The 23258-nt window shown below is 44.8% G+C and overlaps 1 protein-coding gene across 39 annotated transcripts in view; it reads left to right on the top strand.

Annotated features, from left to right (window-relative positions):
* The window catches only part of KIAA1217 (KIAA1217 ortholog), an 820709-nt gene that overhangs the window by 640776 nt on the left and 156675 nt on the right, over positions 1 to 23258 (top strand). For all 39 annotated transcript variants that reach the window (XM_086334383.1, XM_086334410.1, XM_086334370.1 and 36 more), the window contains one exon: positions 6621 to 6819. In XM_086334383.1, coding sequence (XP_086190509.1) covers positions 6621 to 6819 — 199 coding nt within the window. The remainder of the gene's footprint in view (positions 1 to 6620; positions 6820 to 23258) is intronic.

The raw sequence follows: 23258 nt of genomic DNA, 5'->3' as shown, positions 1-23258 counted from the left end.
GGCAGGTGGATTCTTAACCACTGGACCAAGGCAGTCCCTGTATCTGCACAGAGATGTCCTTGTCAAGTGTTTCTTGGCTTCTGCAAAAGAGGCTTTGCTTGGTGAGAGTGGGTTGGTGGAGGGGCTCTGCCTGGCTCATTCGGCTCGTCTGTGGCCGACTCTCAACAGGGAGGCAAGGGGTGGTGACTACTTAGCCTCATGGCCTTTTCATCTTTCTCATCTGATAATGAAGTAATACCCACAGTGAAGGGAAAATGGGGAAACAAAAGACACAGTTGTACTTTGCTCAACTGCTGAATCGTCTGATTTTACTCCAGACCAAACATCTTTCTGTTTTCACAGGTGAAAATCATGAAAAATGTCTGGGTACCCTTTTGGTAGAAAGAGGGAGAAAGGGCTTGAAATATTACCCTTGAAGAAACAGGGTATAAATTGAGTTTATCAAGGATAATTCATCAAAAATAAATCCTAGAGGAAAATGTATTCCCTTTGTCCAAGCTGGGGAAGAGAAATGCTGATTTTCAGGGCTAAACTTAAATCTGTCCTTATGAGGATTTCAGATATGTGCAGTTGAAAGTTGGTATTAGAATGGGAGGTGTGTGTGCATACATGTCCTGCTTGTTATAAGGCCCAGAAGTTCCTGGTTACCCCAGAAGTGACAGATGTCCACAGATTCACTCCCAGGAAGCACCCAATACACACTAAAGAACCATGTGCATTTGTATTACCAGTGGGGCCCTTTAATGCTTGCACCCAAGTTTTCTATTAAAAAACAAAAGCTGATTTCTTCTCCTCCAAGTCGTTAGCTCCAAGCCCATCCAAACTAAACAACTACATAAATGTTACAAAACTAAGTATAGCTCTCTCTTAACACACTTCTCACATCAATCTGTTATGTGGCGCCCACCCCAGGGTGAGTCTCAGGGTGCGCCTGAAAATGGCAAGTCTCCTGCAGCTGCGGCTGGCCACCGGGTGGGTTTATGTAAGGATGGAAGCCCGTGTGCCGTATTGAAGCTCTTGGTCTTCACATCCTCAGACCCAAACCCAGCAGAAAACTTAGACTTCAGAAACCAGAGGGGCAGAGGAGGGGGCAAAAGAACTGCACTGTGGCTCTAGAAAGGACTCTGAGCAAATTTTGAAGCTTAACCCTTCCGTGGGGCAATTTGTCAATTCTTCTGACATTAGTGGAGCTGGAAGGAGGGGTGGTAAAGAAAGCTAAAGTCCAGGGAATCATTCAATATTTGTGAATTTCAAATATCTTGCTCCTTGCATCTTTCATAAGAGTGCATGACACCTAGAAAATTCTCTTTGGTTGACATCACATTTTTGACTGGAACTTTGAGTTGAAATCATCACACTTGGGAAGTGCATGGGGGATTTTCCATCTTAGCTGCAGCATGCTATCTCTTGGTTGTGGCAGGTGGGATCTAGTTCCCTGACCAAGGATTGAACCCAGGCCCCCTGCATTGGGCGCACAGAGTCTTAGCCAGTTGGCCACCCTGGAAAGCCTTTTTTGAAAAAGCAAAGACTAGAATGGATGAGTGGGGTTCAGGTGGCCTTGTTATGCAGGCCGCCCCTTCCTGCACAACCCCAAATGACTTCCGGTTTGGGGTAGTTTGGGGTTGCCTGATGGTTTAGGGAAACCTCTAGAAGAGGGAGGTGAGTTGGTGTCATGTGTGTCCATGAAGTGCTGAGTGAAATCTAGCCGTCCAGACCCTCGAGTCCTGCCCAGGTTGCTCAGAAAGAGTTTCTACCATCCTCTGCCTCCCGAAGCTTCCCAGTTAGGGGCAGCTTTCTTCAGAGGCTCAGGGCAGGGGCCCCCAGTGCCATGCTGTAGATGATGCATGTCTGAGAAAAGGCTTCTCCTGAGCCAAAACAACAATAACACCCAACAGAAAGACTGTGTTCTTAACCAATCTGAACTGTGTAAGTGTCTTCTCACCCATTTTTGGGTTATTAAAATTTCTTTCCAAGATGACCAGTGCAAGTTCCATGCATGAAGCAGGGCACTCAAAGCCGGTGCTCTGGGACTACCCAGAGGGGTGGGATGGGGAGGGCGGTGGGAGGGGGCTCAGAATGCGGGGACACGTGCACCTGTGGCTCACGCATGTTGATGTATGGCGAAACCCACCATAATATTGTTAAATAATTATCTTCCAATTAAAATAAATTAATTTATTTTTAAAAAATCCTTCCTTTCTCACGGCTATATTGCCGTCATACAGAGAGAAAGCATGAGTGGGTGACTTCACCCAGACATCCCTAGCTCTTCCTCACCTCTGCACTTCCTCCTCTCTGGACCCATTATTTAATGTCGGCAGTTACCCGCTAAACCTCACTCTGCCCTGCACTATCACAGTGATGCACCTCATAGCACTTCTTGTCCAGTTGTTATACATATTTTATTCTTGGCCCCCAAATGTCCCTTATATGCATTATGAGCTCGACAGCCACATACAGCCCTTTTAACTCCTGGAGCCTTGCACTGCGCTGACTACTGAGTCCCTGTTTCAAATGCTTTTTGACTTTTTTGTTTTAATATGTCATATCACAGAGTGCCTGACACCAGTGTCAGCAATTTTCATTGTCTTTTTTCTGCTCTAAATGATGTCTCAGCAGCGAGCTGGCATCCGCAGGGAGAGCGCGGTGTGAGGAGATTGCTAATATGCAGTGATAGTTTGCAATGAGAAAGTGAATGACATAAAAACGAGAGCGGGAGTTTATATTTGGAACTGAATGGCTGTGGATAGGAAGTTTCAAAAAAAGAGATTGAGCCCTTGTATCTTTATTTTTATATGTACGCCCACCAAGATGACCCTGAACAAGAAATCGAAATTTTATTTTGATTTTCTTCAAGGATTATTGCCTTTTGCAATGGAAAATGACAGCTCATCAAAGGCATCGTGTCTGCCGTAGGCTGCAAAGATGACCAGACAGCAGAAGCTGCCATTGTGTTCATGCTGCTTCAAGTAATATTATTACTTGGCCATTTTGCTAAACTGAATGTATATTCTTTTTTTTTTTTCTTATCGAAGTCAGGGATGAGGGCATTTTGACTTGATATTCCACTGAGCATAGTAACCAGGTAGCTACTTCATTGAAGATGATATGAATTTATATAACTCTTGGTGAGCTGGGCAATGATTTAGGGTTGATTTTTTTTTTTAAGTTTAATAATACTCTTAAAGAGTGCCAAAGCCAGATCCAGATCTTTGTAACAGAAGCAGATGTTATGAAAAATAAACTACTTTGGGACGTTGCGTGGAAAAATTAACCCAAAGCAGAGAGATAAGTCATCTGTCTTTCTGGTCACAATGTGTTGTGTTAGTCACTCAGTCGTGTCCGACTCTTGTGACCCCATGGTCTGTAGCCCCCCAGGCTCCTGTGTCCATGGAATTCTCCAGGCAAGAATACTGGAGTGGGTTGTCATTTCCTTCTCCAGGGGATCTATGACATGGGTCGGTCATCTGAGCTGAGAGTTTCCTGTGGAACACCCAGGCTGGCCACCTCCATGAAGGGCATACCAGGGGCTTTGTGCTGACCTTATTCCTGTTTTCCTCTATGGAAATGTCCTGAGAGTTGTAGCAAGGTGTGGATGTCTAGATAATACAGTAGTGATCCTACCAAGACGGGTCTCTGGTACGTTTAGGAAAAGGGAAAGAAGCTGATGATCCCATCCTCAAAGGGCTCCCCTGGAGTGCCGGGCACACCTGGGCATCCCTGAAAGAGTTCTGTGCCCTTGAGGCAGGACTGACTCTGTGTGATTCTTAGTGTGCGTGTTCAGCCATGTCCAAGTCTTTGTGACCTCATGGACTGTAGCCCACCAGGCTCCTCTGTCCATGGAATTTTCCAGGTAAGAATATTGGAGCAGGGATCGAACCCACGTGTCTTGTGTCTCCTGCATTGGCAGGCAGATTCTTTACCAACTGTGCCACCTGGGAAGCCCTTGTTCCAAAAATTATTAAAGGTTTCAAGGCAGCCACAGCAGAGCATGAAACAAAACCCAGAACCCTTTTAAACACTTGAGTCGATTGTTTACCCACAAAGTTAGTCCTACCTTGAGAAGTAAGTGCTTTGGTGTTTTGAACTTCAAAGTACATTAGCATCCTTAGGAAAACTTAGAGGAAATTAAGGAATGCAAACAACCACCACCACCCCCAAAACAAACAAACAAACAAAAACCTAGCTCCTGGGGCTGCCTATATCCCACCACCATCAGCACCTTTGGCAGTTTAGTAAGAGAAGACTCACCACCTGATTAATTCGGATCCATTTGCCATCTGGAAGGTGCCTGGAATCATGTAATGAAAGCTGGGGTGGGCTTTGGGGGTGGGGAAAGCTGAGATCAGGCATTCATTCAGTGAACACCTATCCATAAAGAACATTACAAAAGATAAGGAAGGGCACTACATAATGATTAGGGATCATTCCAAAAGGAAGACATAACAATTGTAAATATTTATGCACCCAACACAGGAACACCTGAAGCCCCTGGTGGCTCAGATGGTAAAGAGTCTGCCCGCAATGTGGGAGACCTGGGTTCAGTCCCTGGGTCAGGAAGATCCTCTGAAGAGGGAAATGGCAACCCACTCCAGTGTTCTTGCCTGGAAAATCCCATGGATGGAGGAGCCTGGCAGGCTACTGTTGATGGGGTCGCAAAGAATCGGACAGACTGAGCAACTTTCACATTCATTCAGCGTAAGCCCCCCAGTTTCCCTGACTCCTTTTCTCTGACCTTCTACATGTACAACCTCCAGCCTCCACACAACAGCCCAAATGATCTTATAAAAAAATGTATCTGATCCTGACCCCTCCCCCTTCTCCCTGCCTCAGATGGCACTCTGGTAGCTTAGAGTCAGAGTGAGAATTCTCCCCTTGACCCCAGGGCTCTGTGGGATCCGGGGTCTGCTCGTCTCCAGTGCTTACCACTTCTTTCTTTCTGCCTTGGGAGCTTTGCACATGCTGCCTTCGTCTTTTCATCCCGCCCCCGGCGTGTCCCCTTCTCCCAACTTCCGTCGTCCTTGAGATCACAGTTGACTTGCTTTTCCAGTTCTCCACGTATATACACCCCCTCACCAGTCTGGATTCACACTGTCAGTGTCTTCTGCGTCTGTCCCCTGTAAGCACCATGAGGGCGGGATCTCATCTGTTTTGTCTGTTGTTCTGTTCCCAGTACCAACCGTGTGCTAGTATGTACCTAGCATGTACCTGGAATATACTAGGCAGTTGATAGGTGTTCATTGAAAAGATGAATGGACGTACCAAACAGTTCATGGTGTAAGCTTAATTATACACTATCTTGTGTTGTGATCCTTCACTAATTTCACCAATTAGTTTGAAAATTTTTGACATCAAGCAATGTGATATCTGTCTGTCTGTCTCAGTTGCTCACGGTGCTCAGTATATGTTCAAGAAATGTTATTGACCAACACAAATTATGAATGTTTTACACATTCATTACAGCATAGATAACCAAGCGAGAAATTCAATTATGTATTATGTGTGTCTGGGTTATTATAGGTACTTTCTGCTGTTTGTCGAGGTTAAGTGATAACCAAAACACTTAACCAAGTGATAACCAAGACATAGTCTGAATTATGGAATTTCGGCCTCAAAAGAAAAGAAATCAAGTGTGATAGAAATATTTCTCTCACAGTTGTATTTTACTGATTTTTGGAAACAGTCTAGAGAGAGGAGTTTAGAGGACTGGTTGTGTTCAATTTGCTCTGGTGTGAGGGCATCTTCCGTGTGAGGTTATAAAAATATGTACAGTGCCATCTGCTGTGCTTATAACCACCGCTAGAATTTGTCTGGCAAAAGGAACTAATTTGCCATCATTCTTTTTATTTATTGGCTGCACTGGGTATTTGTTGCTGCGCGCAGGCTTTCTCTAGTTGCAGCAAGTGGCGGCTACTCTTCACTGCAGCACAGGCTTCTCACTGCGATAGCTTCTCTTGTTGCGGAGCACGCAGCTCAGTATTTGTGGCACACAGACGTAGTTGCTCCATGACATGTTGATCTTCCTCAATCAGGAATCGAACCTGAGTCCCCTGCATTGGTAGGCAGATTCTTAACCACTGGACCACCAGGGAAGTCCCTGCTATCATCCTCTCCAGTAATGTAAGAAGAAAGTCCCTCAGTCATGTCCCGACTCTTTGCAACCCCATGGACTGTAGCCCACCAGGCTCCTCCATCCATGGGATTTTCCAGGCAAGAATACTGCAGTGGGTTGCCATTTCCTTCTCCAGGGAATCTTTCCGACCCAGGAATCGAACCTGGGTCTCCTGCATTGCAGGGAGATGCTTTACCATCTGAGCCACCAGGGCAGCCTGTAATGTAGCTTGTCCTCAACTCCTTGGTTGAATCGGCATTTGCGCTGTTATGTCCAGTGATAAAAACCTTAATGGAGTACTCACTCAGGGACAACTTTTTTTCCAGTAACTTGCATAACTGAGATTCCGACCCACTGGGTCTTTATTTCTATATCCAGTCCTTCCAATGGACTGTTTTTCGTTGCCATGTTGTTCTTCCAGCTCAGCAGATCTTGATGGTATAGAAAATATTTTCAGCATAAGTAGTAACAATCTGTTTTCCCACTTTCTTTCAAATGCCTTTTGCAGACAAGAAGCCCCAAACTCTCTCACAGCCCTCAGCCTCCCAACTTGGGCGACCCAGTGGAGCATCTATCAGAGGCGTCTGCTGATTCTTTGGAAGCCATGTCTGAGGGAGAAACTCCCAGTCCTTTCTCCAGAGGCAGCCGGACTCGGGCAAGCCTTCCAGTGGTGAGGTCCACCAACCAGACGAAAGAAAGATCTCTGGGTAAGCTTCAAAAGGCAGCTTCTGATTTTTACTACTGCACGTGTGTGCGTTTATACTTCTGAACACAGACCCCTACATCGGAATGTTAATTTGATCTTTATTTATAAAGCCTCAAGTACTCAGAAACTCCGATGACTTAACATGAAGCCTTGAGGATTTACCTGATGAAGAAGCATCTAGTCCAGGCGGTCTCTGGGGCTGGGCACATGCAGAACTGGCTGGGGTTGGCACTCAAACAAGAGGCTAGCAGCGCTTGTCTGTGTCCTGGTATAGGGAATAGAGAGGGACACTTTGCCAAATGAGCCTCATTTCTTGGGAACCTCCTCCCCAGTTTCAGAACTGTGGATGATTGGGGTATGAGCCCCACTCCACTGTCTGACAGTCCAGGGGAGGACATGAATGGCTCCAGGAAGAAGATGTGCAGTGTGGCCAGTACCCCCATGACTGGTCATGAAAGCCAGAAACACAAGGCTGTTCACCCTGCCACCACATGAAAGGGTGGAGGGCCTTAGCAAGAGGTTAGCATAGCCTTTTCTTTCAACAAGCTTTTAGGAAACGCTTGTGATCAGTTGCTTCAGTTGCGTGGAACTCTTTGCAACCCTGTGGGCCGCCATAGCCCGCCAGGCTCCTCTGTCCATGGGATTGTCCAGGCAAGAATACTGGTGTGGGTTGCCATGCCCTCCTCAAGGGGATCTTCCTGACACAGTGATCGAAACCCGCATCACTTATGTCCCCTGCATTGGCAGGTGGGTTCTTTATCACCTGGGAAGCCCCTACCCTCACGTAGCATCTGCTTTTTCATATTGGATATTCACTTTCTATCTCACTTTGCTTCTTTTTCCTTCCTGGCCCTTTAACAAAAGGCACAGATCCTGAAGATTTAGACATTTTTGCAAATTGTGTTGGTATTTCATAGGGTTAACCTGCCTTCTCAAGGTTCTGATTCGGTACCTGTGTTTACAGACATCTGGGGTCAGGAGAAGGAGGGACGGGAAGGGGATCAACCCACAAAAGGCTTCAGGGTGGGCCTCTGCAGAAGACAGCTGAATTCTCTTAAAACCAAGCAAACGCCTTGCTTGAAGAACAGAGAAGGATGTGGGGAGGTATCCTGATTTTGTTTCCTCAGTCACAGTTGGTAACCAAAGCGAATTGGGTTCAGACACTGTCCTAGGTCTTTTTTTTTTTTTTTAAAGCTGCGCTGGATCTTTGATGTCGTGCAGGGGGCTGTTCTCTAGTTGCAGCGTGCGGGCTTCTCACTGGGGTGGCTTCTCTTGTTGTGGAGCATAGGCTTTAGAGTGCAGGGGCGCATGGACTCCGCAATTGTGGCGCACAGGTTTAGCTGCCCCAAGACATGTAGGATCTTAGTTCCCAGACCAGGGATCGAACCGATGTCCCCAGCATTGCAAGGTGAATTTTTAACCACTGGAGCCCTGTCCTAGGGAAGCCCTGTCCTAGGTCTTTTAAAGAGAAAAACAAGATAAACCAAAAATACCCCATTTTTACTTGCATTATTGATATTAATTTTTAGCCTTCAGTTTTGTATACTTCACGTTTGGTTAATAATCCAGGGTCCTCATTTTACTAGTGAAAGATGAAAGCCATGGAAAATCTCCTTTTTGTTTTCTGAGGAACATAGTTAATTAAATTGCAGAAGTGGGAAGGCCCTCTATTTCCTATTAACTCCATTTACCAATGAAGGCCCGGGGTTTGCAAGGGTGCAGTGCACCCAGCGAGCATACGGGGCCCTGGCAGTGTCAGCAGGATCCAGGCTGGTGCTTTCCATCTAGAGTACAGGGCTTAGTGTTCTCTTAACCCCACTCCTGCTTGAGGCAGGAGCCCGGGAACCAGCCAAGAAGTGAAATTTCTCCTTTGTGCTTTGCAGGAAATGGATGAGGTTCAGTACTCTGTAAAGATAGGCTGTGCTTTGCAAAATAGAATGAAAGAAGAACAAATACTTCTGCACCTTCCCCCTTACCTGGGGAACGGCATGCCTGTGGGATAATGGAGCCTTTGTCTTACAGGCAGGAATTTCCCCTGCAGCCAAGCACACTTGGCAGTGCAGGTATCCATAGATACTGGCTGCCTTAGAAAGCCAACCTCTGGGCTTCGGGGCTGAAGGCTTAGGACAGGCAACCTTGCCTTAGGAATTGCTGAGCGTGGCTGGTATTTTTCTCATGGGCCGGCTGAACTTATGCAAAACGCTGTTTTACTCTAAGCATGCCTTGCTGTGAAGTTCTGGCAAGTCCCAGCAGATTCACAAATGCAAAGGAGGTGTTTATTCTTCCGGCTCCAGGAGGAACTTTGGGGCCAGTGATTTCCCCAAATCCTGCTTGGAGAGAGAGAAACGCTGGGAGAGGAGAGGAGTGAGAACTTTGCCCCTTCGACAGGAGCCCTGGGGCCAGAAAATGAGGCTGGCCCGGGCCTGTGTGCCTGACGCTGCCCTTCACTGCCTCTCTGTGGCCGACCTGGGAATGTCCTCTGGCCGCACCTGGCCTTCCTGACATAATCCAATTGAGCTAGGATAGGAAATGAACAGGAAAGTGAGTCAAGGAGAGTCTATATACAATCTCTCTGCCAGGGGCCTTGCTGGCCTCCTGTTTGAAAAAGTCCCTGTGTGCCTGACTGTATTTAACACCCAGATATGGGAACAGCAAGCTCCCCAGAGAGCAGGACTGGGAGAAGCAGGGTCCCCCAGCATTTCAGTGATGAAGGCCATTTAGGACCCCAGACCTCAGAGGCTGCGGACGAAACAGCTGTAATCTCTTGCAAACCCACTCTGGGCGCCACCTGCAAGTCCCGGGTTTCCTTTGGGGTCAGTGCAATGTCATTTTCTCTTAATCCACAGAACTTGGGTAGGACCTTCCCACCCAACTCCTGTTCATCTTGTGTTTAAATTTGTCATGGTTGGTTCTGCATGGATTATTGCGTTAATTTTGATTTTTTAAAAAATATCATTAAAATATTATTTATCTTGATTACTGATTTTTGGAGGGGGGCCCATAAATTGTGTGCCTGAGGAGAGTGCCTCACTCGCCTCAGCCGAATAGCTGCCCATGTGTCACCCCAAGGATTTCGCGTATCATCCAGGAGACCTCCAGCCACAGGGCCCAGAAGGGGCGGGAGCGGGAGAGCCCGGCTCCCAGGCTTCGCTTCTGCACATGCGCAGTGTGTCACTGGCCCCCTTCCCCAGTCCTGGGCAGGGTCTGGACCAATTCTCCCACCGCTCCCGCTCCCTGGAGAGGATGCGACCTTGCTTTCACTTCAGGCAGCCTGTGCCTGGAGATAAACCTGCTGGCTTAATCATTTTTTCACTTGAATAATCCTACCTTTCTAGTGCTTTGGCGTATTTAGGATATGGGAGGAGCGCGGACTTGGTGCATTGCACAGAGGCTTTTAGAAAATGTGCCAGAGAGAGATGGGACAGCTCTGAGGCGCTGATTAGGACAGAGAAGGGAGACGTTGCTGGTGCCCGTGTAATAGTCTCTCTCAAACGCTCCCCTGCATGCAAGGTGGGAGCTTCTCATTCCAGGATTTCAGGTGGGGCCAAGAGACAGCAAAACCCAGAAATCTTGTCTGATGCTGGGAGCCAACTAGTCACTCTCAGAGATTTACAAAGCTGAAAAGTAAAGAAAAAAATTCGCTCAGCGCTCTGATTTATAACATGACCAAGTTCCAAAGATCTGTCACCTCTAAATCTTTACTTCTACGGAGTAGTGGGTCCCCCGCACACTCCACCCATGCGGAGACCAAATGAAATTCTTCTCAGTGGAATTTATGCCATTTCTGCTTCCCTCTCTCTTTGGTGAAAAGAGAGATGGTTCGGGGAAAGGAAATCTCCAAAAGAAAGTAAAAACCATCTTGCCATAGAGTGAAGTTTTAGAAATCATTTCCGTGTAAAATTGTCCCACAGTTATTAGGTCTGGGTCTTAATGATGGAGTCGTTTCCTTTTAGTCATTGCTGTCTTATAAATGTCTGTATGGAATGCAACCGCGGGCAGGGGCTGGGGTCTGGCTGCTCCACAGTCAGCCGTGAGGGAAAGAAGAGCCACAAGTTGTTCCCACCCTTCTGTGTACCCTCAGGAATTTGAAAATAAAACTCATATAAAAGCACACAGCAGCAACTTCCTCCTCGCTGCAGCCAGATGCCTTGGGTGATCGTATCCTGAACGGTTAGCTTTGGAAAGGACACCTTCCTTACCAGCCCAGCAGCCAGAGGTGCTGCCATTTCTGTAGCAAATTTCCTCTTAAACACTCAGACTCTATAAACAAGAATGGCTTTTAAAGGCTCCGGAGGATTTGAGACTCTTGGAGGGAGAACTTGCCCAACGTGTGTGACTCGTTGAGTATGTTTGGGCTGTCCTCTTATTTTGAGGTGGTGACCGTGATAGGGACCATATCCGGCTGGGAGTCTTTAAGGAACAGAGAGTTCACCTTTGCCAGAATCTCCCCGCCTGTGCAAAGGAGTGAGCAGGAGGTTAGAGAAAAAGATGGAGGAAATGTCCACGTGTAAAGAGGAAAACCAAGGATGTTTATGGGTGAAGACTGTGAGCCTCATATTAAGATTATTTGAGCATGAAGAGCTAGCCTCTGAAGAGTTTTAAAAAAAAAGAAATGAATTTCAGACACATGGACACAACAATATTGCTGGGCAGAGTAAAGAAAGCACTAAAGGGATTTAAGTGCTGGTAGCGGTTAACATGTAATAGTGTAAAAACTAAAATTTGCAGAAGAGTTTGGTTGTAGGTCAGTAGCTTGGGAGCACATTCCTGACCTTTTTAGGGTGCCATCAAAGAAAAGGTGAAAGGGTCATTTCTAGCTTGGGAACTCAGTGAGCGGGGTGGGAGGACACGGCGACTGGCCAGCGTGGTCCACTCCTGTCTCCTTCTAGCGTTCCTTCCTTTACTTTGGAGGCTGGAAAGCAGAATCATTCTGGAATAGCAGATACGCTGGGTTCCAGAAGTAGGGACCAAGGTATTTGTGGAGGCTTTGGATTTTCTTCAGCACCATTTGCTGAGCGGTCTCAGGGCATAGCCACTCACTTGACAGAGCTGAAGTCTGGGCATCTGTTTTACTTCTGCTGAGGACACAGGTGTGGTGTGACTTTGCAGTGGGACCAGCAGCTTCTGGACTTCCAAAGCAGAGTCACAGTGGTCCAGGGCCACTGGAAGCTTCCCCCTTGTCAAATGGGTTGTGCAGTCTCCCAGTTCTAGTTAACATTCAGCCCAATGACTCCACAAGCCAGTTAATAAATCTGTCTTTTGCTTAAACCAGCTGGAGTCAGTTCAGTTCTCTGCACTGAATCCTCACTGATAACAAGGGATCTGATTGGCTGTGCTTATAGCAATTATAGTGCCACCTCTTCTGCATGTTCTAGAAAAGATGGCAGGTACCAGTAGGCACAGGCTGATGACTTCTAAAGACTTGTCAGTAAACTGGAGAATGAACTGAAGGTGCGATTTCCCAACTGTGTTCCTCAGCACTCTGGAGTTTTGTGGCATTTTCTCTACTATAAATATTGCATTTTCATATAAGATTTCATTTGGCAAATGAGCTGTGTTGGACTGCTAACCACCCACACAGTAAAAAGCATTAAGTAGACCAAGGGGCATTGGAGAATAAGAGAGAGGTCATGAAGACATTTTCTTTCCATAACAGGGGTTCCTTGAACTCTTCTATTTGGCTGTATCAAGTAAATCAAAAGATTATCTCTTAGATTTTTTGCTCCTGATGTAATGAATGTCCTGAAAGGTAATGTTTTTTAAAAAGTGAATTGATCTTTAAGCTAAGGAGAAAAAACATATTTGGGACTGGGAAGTAACCACTGAAAGGAAATATTTCAAGAAACCTTTGGGACTTCCCTGGAGGTCCAGTGGTTAAGACTTCGCCTTCCTATGCAGGGGGTGCAGGTTCGATCCCTGGTCAGGGAGCTAAGATTCCACGTGCCTTGCAACCAAAAAACCAAAACAGAAAACAGAAGCGGCATTGTAACAAGTTCAATAAAGAATGTTTCTTAAAAAAGAAAGAAATCCTCTGGTATCGCAAAACATGTTTTTGTGATGCAAGTAATCACCCCCAATTTTCCTTTATTACCTGGGATTTTCATATATGAGTTTCTCTAAGAGAGAAGCCAAGAGGGTAAACTTGGCTTTACCCTTTACCCTCTGAAAGAGGAGAGTACTTATCCAAGTTTACCCTCTTGGCTCTCAATTCACCCATAAGAAAGAATGTTCTTATAAAAGATTGGAGACTCATGATTTGTTTGTACTTACTTTAAAAAATAATGTTAGTCCGATGTCTTTCAAAATCCCTTGCTATTAACATTCCTGGGTTGAAACTTTAGAATAGATTTCTCAGACTTTGAGGCAATGGTTCAGTTAATGTGGTACCTACGGAGTTCTGTGCCCTTTACCAACTTCTTGAGGATTGTTTTGCAGATGGGATGCTGGTAGGAAAAGCATCAATGAAGGTGAATAGAAGATTTGGTGGAATCCAAGGGCCCTCCCCAAGATACCATTCATTTACAGAATCTGGGACTTCCCTGGTGGTCTAGTGACTAAGATTCTGATATTCCAGTGCAGGGAGTATGGGTTCTAAGCCTGGTCATGGACCATGATTTGGTCCAAAAAAAAATTACAGGGTTTGCCGTTGGCTGGCTGAGTACCAATGAAAAGGCATGGAGAAGACTTGGAGTATGCTGTTTCTAATAGCTGGGATGTTGCTAAACCTGGACCTTTACTTTTTGTTATACTTTTTGTTAAGTTCAGTTCAATTGCTCAGTCGTATCTGACTCTTTGTGACCCCATGGACTGCAGCACACCAGGTTTCCCTGTCCATCACCAACGCCCAGATGCTCAAACTCATGCCAATCGAGTCAGTGATGCCATCCAACCATCTCGTTCTCTGTCGTCCCCTTCTCCTCCCACCTTCAATCTTTCCCAGCATCAGGGTCTTTTCCAATGAGTCAGTTCTTTGCATCAGGTGGCCAAAGTATTGGAGCTTCAGCTTCACCATCAGTCCTTTTAAGTTAAGGGCAACCATTTCTAAACTGCAGGTGGAGCTCTAGGGTTAAATGCTGGAAAGGTGACTTCAGTTTCCAAAGCCATTTCAGAAAACCAGTCCCCCCATACCTTGTGTGTGCTCAGTCACTAAGTCATATCTGACTCTTTTGAGACCCCAGTGGACTGGAGCCTGGCAGACTCCTCTGTCCATGGGATTATCCTGGCAAGAATACTGCAGTGGATTTGCCATTTCGTCCTCCAGGAGATCTTCCCGACCCACGGATTGAACTCGAGTCTCCAGTGTCTCCTGCATTGGCAGGAGGATTCTTTACCACTGAGCCACCTGGGAAGCCCAGCCCATCTGTTAGCCAGTATGAAATATTTCACTCTGTCACAATCATAAAATCCATTCAAACCCAGACATCTAGACAATGTTTAGATTTTTTTCCTGATGTATTTATAAAAATACTCTTATTCAAAAAAGAACTCTTCATCGAATTTCACAAGTCAGCAAAAGAAAGCAAGACAAGTTTTATCCATATAAATCTATACATCCAAAGTAGATTCGATTTGGCTTAAAACAATAAAAATATATAAGAATCATTAAGACAAGAGTTAACACAAGTACCAGTTGGCCGCAATGTGTGTCAAGAAAATTAAGATAAGAATAATTGCTATAATTGCAGCCAAGATGAAAAAAGAAGATAAAAAGAGAAATGTAATGAGTTCAGTGAATTTCTTTATTTAAGAAGAGGTTTAGGGCCCCTTATTTAGAGCATTTAATCCAAGACCTCCTGTATCTTAATATTGTTGACATTATATTATGTAATAGTTTTATTTAACAGTTGTTTTATGGAAAGTTTCTTTGTATAAAACTTCAAAATCCAAGGATATCGTCTGAAACCATCTTATTAGAAGGTCCAATCACTTTATGGCAAATAGATGGGGAAAAAGTGGAAACAGTTACAGATTTCATTTTCTTGGGCTCCAAAATCACTGCAGACAGTGACTGCAGCCATAAAATGAGAAGACGCTTGCTCCTTGGAAGAAAAACTATGACAAACCTAGGCAGCATATTAAAAAGCAGAGATACCACTTTGCTGACACATGTCCATATATCAAAGCTATGGTTTTTCCAGTGAATGCGAAAGTTGGACCATAAACAAAGCTGAGTGCTGAAGAATTGATGCTTTTGAATTGTGGTGCTGGAGAAGACTCTTGAGAGTCCCTTGGACTGCAAGGAGATCAAACCAGTCAATCCTAAAGGAAATCAACCCCTAATATTCATTGGAAGGACTGATGCTAAAAGTGAAACTCCGTTACTCCGGCCACCTGATGTGAAGACCCGACTCATTGGAGACGATCATTGGAGAGGCCCCTGATGCTGGGAAAGATTAAATGCAGAAGAAGTGGACAACAGAGGATGAGATGGTTGGATGGCATCCCTGACTCAATGGACATAAGTTTGAGCAAATTCTGGGAGATAGTGAAGGACGGGGATGCCTGGCTTGCTGCGGTCCATGGGATCACAAAGAGTCGGACGTGACTTAGAGATGGAACAGCAATGTCTTTGGGGTTCTGTGGGTTTCTAGTGATCTCATTTGATACATGGAAAGAGCTGACATAGTCTTGATAATTGACCTGACTCCCCAGGTGATCGGCCTTTGGCTGTTAATAATCTCATCAGGGTGGGTCATTTCAGATAGAGAGGAAAATTTGAGGAGCAGGTCACTGTTTTGGTTTTTAATATTTGTTTATGTATTTGGCTGCGCTGGGTCTTAGTTGTGGCGTTGAACCCTTAGTTGCAGCATGTGTGGTCTAGTTCCCTGACCAGGGATTGAACCCAGGCCCCCTGCATTGGGAGCTCGGAGTCTTAGCCACCGGACCTTCATTATTGAAGGCTTGAAAGGCAGAAGAGAGTTAGAGAAGAAATCTCCCCCCAAATTCCAAATTCCTAATAATACCAACTGTTTACTCTAGACTCCAGGGATGAGGTTGGAAGTATTTGGTTTCAGGTGATGTTCCCTGATACTCTCTGCTTGGAACAAGAGTTGAGCTATTGCATTACTTTTAGGGGAAAATATTTCATTTATAAATTGCTGTTGTTTCCCTTTGCAACGAAAACTCTACCTAAAAATCTGTTGACCATGCCTTGCTATTTTTATTTATTTATTTATTTGGCAAATGCAAAATTCATTGCACCCTTAAGAGTTTCTTGCCAAGTTAATTTGTTCTTTCAAAGCTGGCTATAAAATATAATCCTTAATGTTCATCTCATTCTATGAGTCCACACACATTTTTTGCACCTGCTTTTAAAGATGATTCTATGGACTACTAAAAATAATATGAAGATGCATGCCAGCTTTATGTTACACACCCAAGACAGATTCCATCCTTGGTGCCCTCATCCTAAACGTGGCCTCCAGAGAGCTGACATCTGGAAACTGAGATTTGTGGCAGCTTTTTATGTTTCAGGCAGAGTGTAAGAACAGAGGGAAGAACACATGGGCATTGTTAGAGAGGAGATGTATATCTTCTATGTGTGTCTTCTTAGGCAAAGAAAAGGGTGAATTCCCATCCGAATTTCTCAAGTAAGCTCTGTGACAAGGGGAACTGAATGGCTTCTGGTCTGGAAATGAGGTTCTATCTGCATCACCAGGGGACTCAGTCTCCATCCAGAAGCTGCTTTTGAGCACGACAGTCGGTGAGCCCCAAAGCACCACCACGATGGTCTTTAGTTACTTACCAGTTGGAGCCACTCTCTGAGGGTCTGAAATTGGCCAAACTGTATCTTCCCCCCACCCCTCCGTCTTCAAGTTCGTATGTTAAAGTCTTAACCCCTGGTATCTCAGAATGTGACTGAGTTAGGAGACAGGGCTTTTAAAGAGGCAATTAGAACAAGGTCATAAGAGTGTACCCTCATCCAATAGGACTGGCATCCTTATAAGAAGAGAAGGTTAGGAGACAGACAGGTGCAGAGGGAGGACCATGTGAAGACCTGGGGAGGAGGGCTATCTATGAGCCAAGGAGAGACGCTACAGAAGACACCGACCCTGATGACACCTTGGTCTCAGACTTGAGCTTCCAGAAAGTGAGAGAATAGATTTCTGTTGGGAAGCCACCTAGTTGTCAAACTTTGTTACGGCGGCCCCAGCAAACCCAAACAGGGACTCAGGTCACTCGTATCCTCCCACTTTGTTTCTCATGTGAGGGGACAGGCTGTGGCAGTTGTCACAAACTTGAAGTATTTCTCTCTTTAAGACAGTAAAATTAGACACGTCGAGTTTTCTGTTGAAGTTGGGTTTCATTCCAGCCTCTTCACCTCTGGGACTTCTCAGGTGGCACTAATGGTAAAAGAATCCGCCTTCCAGTGCAGGAGACGTAAGAGACATGGCTTGCATCCCAGAGTCGGGAATCTCCTGAAGAAGGGAATGGCAACTCACTCCAGTCTTCTTGCCTGGAGAATACTATGGACGGAAGAGCCTGGAGGGTGGAGGGCTACAGTCCATATGGTCACATAGAGCTGGACGTGACCAAAGTGACTTAGCATGCAAACATGGCTCCACCTTTGCCCAGTGCCTCGACCTGCCTGCTTAGCATTGCAAGGGAAAATTTTAAAACCCCTGGGACAGAGTCATCATCCATGACTGCTTTTCTGTCTGGTGTCTCTCAAGCGCCATCCTCAGATTTAGCAAATGAAAGTTGTTTCACATCGGAGTGACTTAATTGTATCCCATCCAGAAAAGCTCGGAAGGTAATCATCTGAATTTGAGTTCTCAGAAGTTTGGTGATGTCATTAAAAATTACATTCTCACCAACTTCGCTACTTTCAAAATTTCTCTGAGGTATTAAGTGGCTTTCAGATGTCTCTGGCTAACTTTCTCCCAATAATAATATAAAGCTAAACATGGAAAAAAAAAATCCTTAATTTTTTTCCTCCACAGATTTTGCCCGTTTCTCAGTTTTTTTCTGCATTCATGTGGTTATCCATTTATTAAGAATCTGTTTAGTTCCAGGCACTGTTAAAGGTGCCATAGTGAGTTGTTTAGAAAATATATGAAATCTGGTGCTTGTATGCAAGGAATTTTCAGTGTAACTAAGGACACGTGCTAACCGTGAAAAGTCTTTGAAATCTACGTAAACCAAAGACTGCACAGATGACCCTTGCATTTACTCAGTCATTCTGGTCTCCTAGCTGTGCCACGTCAGAACTAGACACACTCCGCTCTCTCTGTGCCTGGGTTCAACTCCCACTCTCGGACCCTTGCCTCTGCACGGCCCCCTCTTCACTTCATTCAGAGCTGTGCTCAAGCAGCCTCATCAGTGAATGCTCCCCCAAGTAACATTCACTCTGTGTGATCATTCACGATCACTTTTGCGTTCTTTCTCATGACACATCATTTAGGACAGTGGTTCTCAAATTTTAGCAGAGACCTCGTTAAAACACCGATGCCTGGCTCTGCTTATTGGCTTTATGGTTCCGTAGATTTGGGGTGAGACCCAAGCACTTGCAGCTCTGACTAGTCCCCAGGTGATGCTGGTCAGGGGATCACTGATTTTGTACCTTAGGAAAGATTTGGGCTTCCCAGATGCTGCTAGCGGTAAAGAAGGCACCTGCCAATGCAGGAGATGTAAGAGATGCGGGTTTGATCCCTGGATCAGGAAGATCCCCTGGAGGATGGGAATGGCACCCCACTCCAGTATTCTTGTCTGGAGAATTCCATGGACAGAGGAGCCCCGAGGGCTACAGTCCACGGGGTGGCACAGAGTCAGACAGGACTGAAGCGACTAAGCTCGCCTGCAGGATAAGATTTTAATGTGTCATTACCATGTAGCAACACGTGAGGGTGCTTTAATTGGCTCCCAGTAGGGGAGGAAAAGTTGTCCTCATCCTTTGGTAGGAAAATACGGGGGCCTTAAATGTCACATCTTTGAACTAGAGTACTTAATTCCAGCACACCTGAGTGACAGGACCCTCACAAGAAGTATGGGAATACCCATCTTACTGCAGCAAACTGTAGAGCCAACCTACTCAGCTAGATCTGTCTTGCCTTTTATTTATTTCTTTGCTTTAGCTGCCCTAGATCTTCACTGCTGTGTGTGGGCTTCCTCTAGTTGCAGTGAGCGGGGCTGCTCTTGGTTGTGGTGCATGGGCTTCCTGTTGGAGTGGCTGCTCTTGTTGTGGCGCCTGTGGTCTGTGGGGTCTTCCCAGAGCAAGGATCAAACCTGTATCCGCAGGTGGATTCTCAACCACCGAGCCACCAAGGAAGTCCTAGATCTGTCTTGCCTTTTGCCCTGTGCCATTCATACTTTTGATCCCTGTTTGATCTTTATCTTCCATCTCATCACCACCCCTTGACACACTTGCAAATGTCAGTAGAGTCAGCTTAGCTGGACTTCTCGTAGGACTTCATGCGTTTCTGTTCCACGTCCCAGCTTCCTCAGTTCAGACCCCCATTGGCGTCCAGCCCTTGTCTGCTCCAGGGGACCTCTGGCCCCAGTCACGGTCAGTTAGCACCCCAGTATCGGTGCTGCTTGTTGTGCTGAAGAGGCCAGGGCAGATGGATGTGGCCAGTGCAGTTAAGATTTTCCTGGAGGGGAGCATTGCCTTAGTTTTGCATGTTTCTGGGACAGCCTTCTTTCATATGCTTTCCTTTGCCTTCGTAAGAAGAGTTGAGTACTATAGGAACCCTTTTAAGAGTCAAACTTAACATTAATTAAATACATTTTAAATACCTACAATACACATGATGCTATGTTAAGTAGGCCGCAAGAAAATCATTCTTTTAACAAATAGGGAGTTCCAACTAAGACAGCCCTGGGCGCAGTTCACAAAAAAGTCACAGCCTCTGATCTTTTAGAGCTTCTGTTCTGTTGGGAGAGACAGAGCATAAACAAAACATAGTAAAAGAGTAGATGGTATAAATGCTAAGGAGAAAAATAAAATAGGGGCAGGGATACAGGGAGTGCTGAAGAGATGGAGGCTTGATTAGTTGTCATTTTAAAAAGGATAGACAAGGAAAGCATCATGGAGAAAGTGGCGTGTGAGGGACTTCCTTGGTGGCCCAGGGGTTAAGACTCTGCATTCCCAAAGCAGTGGGTCCAAGTTCGATCCCTGGTCGGGGAACTAGATCTCCTGCATGCCTCAACTGAAAGAGCCTACCTACAGTGACTAAAAGATCCCGCCTGCCACCACTAAGGACACAGGGCAGCCGAATAAATAATTTTTTTTTTTTTAAAGAAAGTGGCACCATGATGCAGAGCATGTAGAGATGGGAATGACACCTATATCTGAGGGAGGAGAATTCCAGGCAGGAAGATCAGCCAGTGAAAAATTTTTGAGAAAAGGGCATACCCAGAGCACTCAGGGAGACCACTGTGATTGGAGTCACACAGTACAGAGGAGTAGGGAATGAGGTTGGAGAGGCAGTGGGAACTGGACAATGCAGGGCTTTGACAGTAGCAGAGACTTGGGCTCCACTGTCCTCATTGTGATGGGAATGGCTCTGTTGCATTATGAGCAGTGACACTGCTCCCATGTTAAAGACTGTATTCTGGCTTCTGGGCTTGGAACAGACTAAAGAGGGTTGGGGCAACCAGTTAGAAGACTTGCCATAATGTAGGGAGGTGAGTGGAGAAGGAAATGGCAACCCACTGCAGTGTTCTTGCCTGGAGAATCCCAGGGACGGAGGAGCCTGGTGGGCTGCCGTCTATGGGGTCACACAGAGTCGAACACGACTGAAGCGATTTAGCAGCAGCAGCAGCAGCAGAGAGGTGAAAGTGTTAGCAGTGGAAGCAGTGAGAAGAATTGGGGCTCTATAAGTGTTTTGCAATAAGAATAAGAAGGATCACTGCCACACAGGGGTTCTAATGAAGGAGACATACATATAAGAAATCACCATAGCAGCTAACACTTACCAAGCACTCACTCTATGCCAGATAGGTGAAATCTAACACACATCACAGCAAAAACAGAATCAGAACCCTAACAGTCTGTCTACTGAGCCCACATGCTAAAGCATTACACTGTGCTGAAAAGAGAAAGCAAGAAGTCTGAAAACAGTGGAATAATATATTTCAAATCCTGGAGAAAATATTGCTTCTAACAAATATTTCTTTAACCAGCAAGATTATTACTTAAGAATGAGAGCCAAAAGAAGACATTTTCAGGTAAACAGATTAACAGTATTTAGCATTCACAGACTCTGGCTGAAAGAACTAATAGCATATTTATTTCACATAAAAATCCTCAACAAAATATTAGCAAATCAAGTCCGACAGTGTATTTAAAAAGTCATCATTGACTGGGATTTTTTCCAGGTATGCAAGGCTGGTTCAATATTTGAAATATAATCAATGTCATTTACCATGAAAAGATGAACGTGTTAATCACTCAGTCATGTCCAACTCTTTGCGACCCCATGGACTATAACCCGCCAGGCTCATCTGTCCGTGGGATTCTCTGGGCAAGAATACTGGAGTGGATTGCCATTCCCTTCTTCACGAGATCGTCCCGACCCAGGGATTGAACCCAGGTCTCCTGTATTGCAGGTGGACTCTTTACTGTCTGAGCCACCAGGGAAGCCTGTCATTTACCATATCCATAGACAAAAAAAGAAAAAATCATATGATTATGTCAACTGTATCAACTGACACATAAAAAGCACTTTAAATAATAATGCCCATACGTGATTTAAAAAACAAAACAAAACTCCTAGCAAACTAGGAATGAAGGGAAAATTTCTCACTTTATAAAAAACATCTACCAAAAAAACCCTGTTGCTGACATCATACTTAATAATGAGAGGCTGAATGCTTTCCCTCTGAGACTGGGAACGAGGCAGGAATGACCAACCTCTCCACTCTTACTCAACGTAATTCTGGAAGTTCTAGCCAGTGCAAAGGACAAGAAAAAGAAATAGAAAGCATGCCATTTGGAAAGGAAGCTATAAAACTGTCTCTATTGCCAAGTCATGTTATCTAGACAGAAAATTCCAAAGAATGTACCAAAAAAATAAAACACAACTCCTTGTAGAATAAGTGAGTTCAGCAAGGTCAGAGGATCCAAGATTAACATAAAATTCAGTTGCATTCTTGTATACTAACAGCAAACATTTGGAAGCTAAAATAAAAGGCTTAATGGTATTTACAATTACTCTAAAGAAAATTAAATAGGTATAAATCTTACAAGACATGTATAGGATCTGTATGCTGAAAATTACAGTACGCAAAGTAATCAAAGACTCAACAAGTGAAGAGACACTGTTTTCATTGATTGGAAATCTCAAAAAAGTGAAGGTGTCAGGTTCCTCCAAATTGATCTAGAGTTTTAAAATAATCCCTATTAAAATTACAGCAAGATTTTTTTTGAAACATAAACAAGCTTATTCTAAAGTTCATATAAAAGGCAAAGGAGTCTTTTATAGAATATTTAGAATAGCTAAAACTATTTTGATGAAGAACAGAATGAGAGAACTCAAATCTGCCTGATTTCGAGCCTTACCATAGAGCTGTGGAAATCAAGACTGTTCTGCAGGACTTCTCTGGTGGTCCAGTGGCTCAGGCTCCACGCTCCCAATGCAGGGGGTCTGGGTTCAGTCCCTCACTGGGGAACTAAATCCCTTATGCTGTTGCTAAAGACTCTGAATGCCACAGCTAAAACTATCCTGCAAGCCACAACCAAGACCTGGTGTAGCCAAGTAAATACAAATAGATTTAAAAACTGTACGGTATTGGCAGAGGGACAGACACGTAGATCAACGAGAACCTAGAAATACACCCGTAAAATTATGCTGATCTGATTTTTTTGACAAAAATTGCGAAAGTAATTCAATGAAAGAAAGCTTTTTCAATAAGCGACACTGGATCAGTTGGACATCCACAGGCAGAAAAGAGAACTTTAATGTAATTCTTCCACTTGTACACAGATTTGCTCAAAATAGATCATGGGCTTTAATGTAAAATGTGAAACCATAAAAACCTTTAGGGAAAAAAATAAGAGATGTGATTCAGGACTTTGGGCTTTGTGAAGAGTGATGTGAGACCAAAAGCACAATCCATCAAAAGCAAAATTGATGAAATGGACGTCATCCAAAAACGGGTCCAGAAACATGGACCCTGTTAAGAAGGTGAACCATGTAAGCTACAATCTGGGAGAAAAATATTTGTAGCCATATAACTGACAATGAGTAATATTTAAAACATATAAAGAACTCTCAGAGACTTCCTGGCAGTGCTTAAGGCTTCACCTTCCAGTGTGGGTTGGGTACCTGGTCCAGGTGTTAAGATCCCACCTGCCTCGGAGCCAGAAATCTAAAACATAAATCAGAAGCAATATTGTAACAAATTCAGTAAAGACTTTAAAAATGGTCCACATCTCCCCCCCCAAAAAAAAATCTTTAAAATAAATAAAATTATATACTCAGCAGTAAAAAAAAAAAA

Source organism: Bos grunniens, chromosome 13 (assembly GCF_055505025.1).
Source record: "Bos grunniens cultivar Pamir isolate PY7600 chromosome 13, Bosgru_T2T1.0, whole genome shotgun sequence".
Lineage (NCBI taxonomy): Eukaryota > Metazoa > Chordata > Mammalia > Artiodactyla > Bovidae > Bos > Bos grunniens.
The sequence above is the reverse complement of the archived record's forward strand: the minus strand, read 5'-3'. Positions and strand labels throughout refer to the sequence as shown.